Source organism: Miscanthus floridulus, chromosome 13 (assembly GCF_019320115.1).
Source record: "Miscanthus floridulus cultivar M001 chromosome 13, ASM1932011v1, whole genome shotgun sequence".
NCBI classification, from domain to species: Eukaryota; Viridiplantae; Streptophyta; class Magnoliopsida; order Poales; family Poaceae; genus Miscanthus; species Miscanthus floridulus.
The window spans coordinates 29,474,464-29,482,889 of NC_089592.1; the positions used below are offsets into that span (position 1 = coordinate 29,474,464).

Here is an 8,426-nt window from a genome sequence, read left to right on the forward strand (position 1 = left end):
AGGGGAAATACTTCCACCCAAAATTTCCATTCCTCGCCCTCCCCTTAGACGAAAAGCGGCGGAAGGGCCACCGGCAAACGGTGCTACGAGCATGAGGGATGGTGGAGAGGGGTCAGGGAGGAGGGGCAGCTCGACTGGAAGCGGGGGACAGGAGCATCTCGAACGTGAGGCCACGGGGCGTCGACCTCGCCTCTCGCTGGCTCGAGCTTGTGTCACTCGCGTCCGGCTTCCCGCTCGCCATCCCGCACAATGACCTCTGAGATAATCGAAATTAGCTTTGGAATTGTGGATTTAATTTTGATTTCTCTTTGGAATGCTTTGGATGTTGTCGAATTATTGTCAAATTTGGGTTCTACAAACTTAAGTAAACATAGGTGGTATATTCTAGAACTGTATGTGGTCTGTTGCAGTACTTGTTCATCGACATATAGTTTTTTCACAGAATATGTTGTGCACCTGCACATTGTTTTTTTGTTAGGACTTATACGACCAAATTAGGGGACGATAAACTTTTTGTAGTAGTGTTTGAGAGGAAGAAGGGGGTCTGAGCTAGTTATACCTGGAGCATTAGTAAGGGTGGCCACTTATCTAGCTGCCCCTGCAAATGTATCAGTAGAGGCGGTTTGTTCTAGCCACCCCTAGAAATGGATTGGTAGAGGCGGTTGACCTATTTTCAGGGGCGGCTGAGAGTACTAGCCGCCCGTACTAAACCATTTGTATAGGCGGCGGAACTAGTGGGACTCGAGCGCCGGCACTGTAGTGGCGAAGGCTGGTGAGTGAGCCGTCTCTATTGAAAAACTCAGGCGTTTGCTACAAATCATTTCTATGATATTGAATCTTTAGTCAATGTAATTTTGGTTTGCAAATCGATGTATGTAATATTGCAAACTTTTATTTTAGCTAGCGTCACAGAGGTGGTGGTGGTATTCTCACCACCGCATGCAATGGGTAACTCTACCCAGCTGCATCCAGGTATAAGCAATCATACTTGCTTGTATCAGGTTTTTGCATCTTCTTTTACATCCATGTAATGTAACCAAACATGAGCTCGATCTCTTGCTTGGGCCTTACGGAGAGAAAACAAGCAACCAAACATGTCATATATATTTGCACGTGTTCAGCATGGCTAACGGGAGCCTGGCTGCCTTGGCCGATCCAAGGCTGGGTTAGGAATTGTCTCACGATCGCGATTATTGGCGATGCATGAGATAGCATCTAGACAACAACAAGAATTGAAGCGAGATTGAGATTTTTCATCGCGCGCGTGCCACACATTCTAACCTACCCGTGTCCGTGTCACGCACTGCAGCTATGAACAATAAGCCCCGCCCCACATATATCAGGACTGCCATCCTTGAGACTCAGCTCGATCACAACAAGGTATAGGGCCTGTTCGACTGGTATTAAAGCCGGCTGAAACTGTTTTTGTTGTGATTCTAGCTGATAAGTCGATTGATAAGTTTAAGCCAACAGACCCATAGTCCACCTTCGACCTTCGATGATGCACATCACCCGCCGGCCAACGGCTGTCACGAAGCTTCCCGTTATTGTCCTCATCACCCTCGCTGCTCTCACTGCTGCTGTCGCTGCTGCGACTGCGAGGGATGTCTCCACACTGGTTGTTGCTGGCGCCAATGCCCAACCACCCCTGCTGCTGCGACTCAGACACCACTGCCGCCGCCGCCGCCGCCGCAGCGCAATGCCTTTACGAGCTCGTCGTCAAGACGGCGGCGGTGGAGGGGGCCGGCACGGACGCCCGGATCTCTCTGAAGCTGAGCAGCGCGGACGGGCGCAGCGTCTTGGAGGTCGGGGACCTGGAGTCGTGGGGCTGGCTGGGCGCCGACTACGACTACTTCGAGCCAGGCGACCTCGACATCTTCGGCAGGCGCCACGAGTGCCTGGCTACCATGCCGTGCAGGATGCTGCTGGTGTCCGACGGGTCCAGCGACAAGCCCGACTGGTACCCCAACATGGTGGAGATCATCCAGATCACCACGGATCTGTCCGTCACGGTGCGCAAGTTCTTCCTCCACCAGTGGCTGGCCGCCGATAGACCGCCCTACCAGCTCTTCGCCTACCAGGATCTGTGTGCCAACGACGCGGCAGCAGGGGCAGCATGAGAGCAAGGACAATGGACAAATATAATCCATCTTTTCTTGTACGTGCGTGTGTGCATGCATGGTCTATCATAATCATAATTGCGTGGCTTGGCTACCTCGCCATACTATATGGTGTGTCAGGACACTTCCTGTGACCCTGGCCACCCGCGCGTGCATGTATATCTCGTGAACATAATTAATAGCAAAATTACCCGTGCATATCGTAACGGTAGTATTTCTTAAAAATATTATAGTATTTATCAGTACAAACTAAAAAATAACATCAGAAAATGCATCATCAAAATGCAATATTATAATACAAAACATCAAAGAATTATTATGTCGTCGTATATATGCTACTGAAAAAAATAAACTGCCATCCGATGAATTAAATAGTATCAGTATCGATCTTCGGCACGTATATGAAGCAGGTTTACTCAAGTGTTAGTTTAGTTAGCCAGTTCCATCTTGTCTAGTATTGTTATTAGTGTGCTAGTGAGCCCTTTATAACAAAAAAAAAAAAAAGCTAAGTTACGCACACAACATTGACTTCGTGCAAACCAACTGCATGACGATTAAAGCAGGACCTACAGCATAGTCTGATTCCATGGGGAGGCAACCGACCCGCACACTTTGCTTAAAGTGTATTTTGGTCGTAAAGACAATGTAGAGATCAAGTGTATGGGTTCTATTGGTGGAAGAACACCAGCAGAACTAAAAATTTATTCATTTTTCTCTAGCCTTAGGCACATTGTACTGGATAAGCTTGATTGTTATGTGTCTTTATTATTCATATAACATGGGTGATAAGATCAAAAGATGAGTTGAGCATGAATATAGCATTTGAATATATTTAGCCAAAAGGATTGAGTTGCTTAACCTACGAAGGGGTTGTCCAACTTACTTATTATGACATAATGTATCAAACTTTACATGATTATGACATCATCTACCAGAGATAGAATGTGGAACATTTCAGCTTATTTGGTTAACACTATGAGATCAAGAAAGTGGTGCTATGAATGAACTTATAGAAGAAGATATGTTGAGTCAGTTGGGTTGGATCAAGCAAAGATATAACTCAAACATGTTTGATTCTTTATTTATGTGCATACCAGAATCAAGGAAAAGCTTTTTTAAATAATGAACATTTACCTTAAGATGTTACATTTGTAACATCACCATGTGATGAAGGGTAGACTACTTGTGATAGTCCTTTTCTTCTGCTTGAAGCTTTCCTTGCTCGGCTAGCCTCGTATCCTGAGTTGTTCACGAGTATCTGGTCTCCTAGATTGCACTCCTTTCTCATCCTTTTGTCATGCCATATTTTTTTGCTCTTTCTTTTGTGGATCTTCTGCTCCACTCATTGTTTCATTTCTCAAATCATGATTTGTCTCCATGAATGATCTCGTGACATACCCACCAAAATTTTGAAATCTTCGTACAGGGGTTAGCCCAGATGTACAACTAAATTCTATAAAAGTATATTTTGATTCAATAAAATCAAGTTTGCCACCATGTCTTATTTGATTAAGAAAGGCTATTTAACCTAAGCACCATGCTTAATTTAAAAAGCCTATGGAAGTCGTCTACACAATACTCCCAAACCAAAGCATATTTATAATAGAACAATGAAGCTTGAAAGAATAGAGAGATTCATTCAAATAGAAACAAGAACATGTATGGTGAATCAAAGGAGCATTCTCTTTTTTTTATTTTGTATTTTATTAAATATTTATTATTATTAGTTTTTGTGACTTAGTAAGATGATCAAGGCATAAAGAGAAAGCAAGGTTTAGAGACAACCAAAACAAAAATAAGCAATGAAGCATGTCATGATGTACTTAGAGAAATCCACTCCCCCACACTTGAATTTTGCAACATTTTAAGATGAGCAAAACCAAGTTTAGGTGGTGGAATTTTCCTTTGAATGTGCTTCATTTGTGGCATGATGTTTGGATGGATTTACCTTGTGTTTCTACCCTTCATTCTTTTTGCTTGGACCTAAAATGGTTAGTGACAAAAATACCCAAAGGAACAATTCTACAATTATATCCTTAAGCTCATTTTACAAAGTCTCTTCTTTTTTATAAAAACAAATCTATTTTATTTTTTAGAAAGAACAAATTTTATTAGAGCAAATGATGAAAGCTCAGGTTATCTTCTGGAAGTGCTTGTTTTAGGACAAAAGCTTGTCCTTGGGAAACCTTCGAATTGTGTCTTATGTTGGTGAAGTGATTTCCCCTTCAACACCAACCTTCGCGGACTTGTCTGCAAAACTCATGCCAAAATAACTATGAGATTTGCAATATTTATGATAAACAAACGCATCTACAACTAACCCTACAAAAATTTTAGGAACAGGAAGCATGAAGGGGTTATAGATCTTATGGATGATGGTAGAGAGACAGATCGATTTAGGATATTTCTTATGTGAGCATGGATTTGATGGGATGTTCAAGAAATAACTCTCATGTTTATTAATAAAATCTTTTGTTTCAAGGAGAGGGTGAGCACTTTCTTTCTTATGACAATCCAAATCCTCCTCAAGATTTAGATAGGTCATGGTTGTTAGAGAGATTGACATAAGTTCACCCCTTGAAGCTTCAGCCTCATCCAATCATTCTTTACTTACAGTGCCACATGAATTCTTGATATGCTCTAGCCATTGTCGTTACTATTCTTAGTCAGATTTGTAGCCTTCATGACTCCCATGCCTTGGGTGTCTTAATGGATTCCTAGAGTCAATGATAGGATCATCATAAGACTCAGGAGGAGGAGCATAAGGGGGATCATTGGGGTCAAGGATGGGTTTAGAGGTAGATTCGAGGTGAGACATCAAATGCGGCATAGAAGGGGAGAGGAAAGAAATGGCTTCTAAATAACTTGGTTCTCCTTCTATGAGTTCACTTGACATTCCATCCTTGGATTTTTCCTAATATCCCACATTGGAATTCGAGGTATGAGATGATATTGATTTGGGAGGCTTTCTAAGAGATCAATTATTGAGAGGATATGAATTATGTTTCCTTGAAGGTCTCTTTTGGAGATGAGAGTTCAAGGTGTTCCCAAAATCAGTATCAAAGAAAAAGTCATTCTTTTTTTTGTGACTTAAAGAAAAAGTCATTCTCGATTTCAAAAGGAAATCCCAAAGGTTGAATTTCTTCTTCCTTTAGAGGATTTGGGTTTTGGGGGTATTGGTGGTTTATGATTGATAGCTAAATCTTAGGATTGGAGTGGTTGTGATTTGGCTATAAAAACTTTCTCTTCTTGCTTGGGAAATAATTCCTCTTCTTCCTTGAGGAGTTCATCATGAATGCCGATGCAAGGAGTGTTTTCAAGGATTTTATCAAGGATAATCCTTGCTTCACTAGCAGACAAATGAAAGAAAGCTCCGCTAGAGGCCATTGTTGTTTTTTCTTAACGTATGCGAAAGAATCCACAAGCGTACGGATATACCATTGTAGCATTTCACCTAGAAGAATTTAGGGTATCATTAATTTATATTTTTACAAAGGAAGGCATGATATAAAAGTATCTAATTGGTGCATGGACAAGATAACATGACTGTATATTAGACCAATGCTCATAGCAGGGGTAAGCCAAGATAAATATTTGGATAGTGTGATGCACCCACAAGCCAATCTCAAGGATAAAGGAAAAAGATAGAATAAAGAATAAAAGAATATTCCTTGACTGGAGCAGGCATGTCCTAGAGTAGTTATGCTAAGAATAGCAGATGTTCTGTAACACCCTCGGTGTTACGCCCTAAACAAACTACTAAATTATGTCATGAGCATCATGTTTATGTGATGGAATGTGTAGATAACATTTTTGTAACTTCAGATGATCAATAAAAATGTTAAATGATAAGCTATTCCATAACTCATATGTATCAATTAGGGTTTAAAACTATTTTTATTGAACAAAAATGCTATAGAACATATATGTGGCGCTAAATAAAGTTTGGAATATGAACTTTGTAGATGACAATGAAATACTTGCCGTGGAAAAATAACAGTGCTAGCCAACATTTCTAATAGCCTAGAAATGTAATTTGGAATCAAGTTCAGCTAAAAAATTTGGAATATTTTCAAGTATGTTGACTGCTAGACAATGCAATGTTTGGTGATTTATTTTGTGAAATCGAGTTAGGAGGTGGTGTCATGTTTTAGCTCGGGTTGGTAGCCTCATATCCCCTCTGGAGCATGGTGAAGATGATTTAGGTTCCAGAACAACCAGTTTAGTTTTTATTGGCGCTTTAAAATTCATGCAAGACGTGATTTCAAGTTAGTTCACTGGGTGAGCGCGGTCACCACGTCTCGGGGGCATGACGTCGCCACGCCTGCTCACTCTGCGCACAGCACATGCACTGCGCAGTGTTCGGCTATGACTGCCCTAGCCTAGCCACCACTGGCTCTACCATGTGGAGCCGCTGCTGCTGCTCGGATGGTCAGGCGATGCTGCAGCTTGCCTCGCCGCGCTGCCGCACCACTGATCCAGCCCACGCCATGACGCAGCTGCTCCAGTGCTGTCGCCTCACCATCATGTTCACGCCAGTTCCAATGCCGCCACTGCTACACGCACGTGGTTGAGCTCATCGTCACATTGTCATTTATGGCACTGTGGCCGCGTGGGCCATGCCGATTGTGGATGGACGTGCTTGTTCGTTGCGTCTATGCACGTGTCACACCTAGATCACGCTGGCCATGTCCTGCCAAGATGAGATCAAGATGAGCCCACCTGCTGCCTCGTCTCTCTCTCTCCCTTTGTTGCCGCCGTCGAGCCGTGCCATCCAATTGGCCACTGAGTGATCACTTCCATTTAATTTAGCACGTCTGTGGCTACACCATCAAGTTCTCTCACTGCCTGACCCCACCCAGCCATGAAGAAGGCACTGCCAAGCTCCAATTTGGTGCTTTTCATGTTGCCATGCCGATAAGGCCGCGTCTGACCATGGAAGAGGGCAGTCCTCCTACCGTCCCTCCTGAGCCAATTCACCTGCACCACTAGCTTCGCCTTATCTCCCTCTCCACCTTGCGCATGCCAGTGGAACCGCTACCGCCTACCCGTCGCCGCTGACGATTAAGGATCATCTAGGGAAAATAGTGTAACCAAGCTAAGCCCCATTGGCTATGGGACACAACCTGTTACACCCACCAATACCCATACCATATCCCTACCCTGTCTCCATTTTTCCTTTCATCATTTATTATGAGAGTAATAATAATGCCCTATTGTGAGCAACAATAGGTTACTCACGCTACCGATGACTGAAGCATAGCATCTACTCGAACCTGCACTAGTAAGACTCTTAGGATATGTATATCTATGCTTGTGGTATCCATAAAATTTCTGTAACGTAAATGCACAACACATATATATACGGTGAATTATAAAATAGAGGTTATGCACCGGGGCTTGCCTTGGGTAGGCACGATGTCAGCTGAGTCAGTCATTGGTAGCTCTGGGACCTCCTCCTGCATGAGAATCTCCTCCTCGTACTCCTCGACGATCTCCTCGAGCTCGTGTTCACCGGTGGTCACAATCTCTGCCAACTCGTTCTCTACATGCATGCGATGATGATGCAACACTTAGCATTTAGGCAATAACAACTCTTAAAATAAGAATACACATACTAAGCTACTAAGATAGCTCTAATGACTAAGATACTAAGCTAACTATTATTTTCATCAAGCAAAGTGTTGGGTTCAACTAACAAACCCTTAGCTTGACAATTTAAGGATATATCTTTATTTCGACTAGTGATTTAATGTATATTGAAACAAAGAGCATTTAACAACCCTAATGCTTAGTCTATTCTAAAGCTACAAAAATTACAGTAATAATACAATAAAACTGCTGTAAAAATTTTAGGATCAAAACTATCATCAATTCACCACAAAAAATCCTACAATAATTAATTTAATATTATTAAGCATTCTCAAATGATTTAATAGCTCCTAATGTCAACACATATAAATATGAACTAAATACACCAACAGATAGAGCACAATTTTAGGAACCTAACAAAATTTATTTCATAATTTTTGGACACCTACATGATTTTATATTAATTACCAAAGATCAGCTCAGAAATTAAATTAGAAAACTATTTCTAATTCCTTAGGAAAACGAAAAGCGAATCTCCCACGCGTCCCACACGCGTGGCCCATTGGCATGGCCCACGTGAGGCCAGCCCACTCGCGAGGAGGCCCACGGTTGGGGAGTCCCGCGCGCGTTGGCGCTTTTGCAAAAGAGGCCTCAGACTTCTCTCAAATCACAACTAAGTGCTAACACTATTTCCCCCTCTCTCAGAACTTCTCA

At 42.4% G+C, this 8,426-nt stretch overlaps 1 protein-coding gene across 1 annotated transcript; it reads left to right on the plus strand.

The window, feature by feature from the left end:
* The first annotated feature begins 1,483 nt into the window (after positions 1 to 1,483).
* LOC136501742 (PLAT domain-containing protein 3-like) lies at positions 1,484 to 2,141 on the plus strand. The gene has a single exon (XM_066497272.1). It carries the CDS (start codon positions 1,605 to 1,607, stop codon positions 2,118 to 2,120), a length of 516 nt encoding a protein of 171 aa, XP_066353369.1. The 5' UTR covers positions 1,484 to 1,604; the 3' UTR covers positions 2,121 to 2,141.
* The last annotated feature ends 6,285 nt before the right edge of the window (positions 2,142 to 8,426 follow it).

Coding starts and splice junctions, on each gene's coding strand:
- LOC136501742 (XM_066497272.1), top strand. CDS start 1,605: ATGTCTCCACACTGGTTGTTGCTGGCGCCAATGCCCAACCACCCCTGC.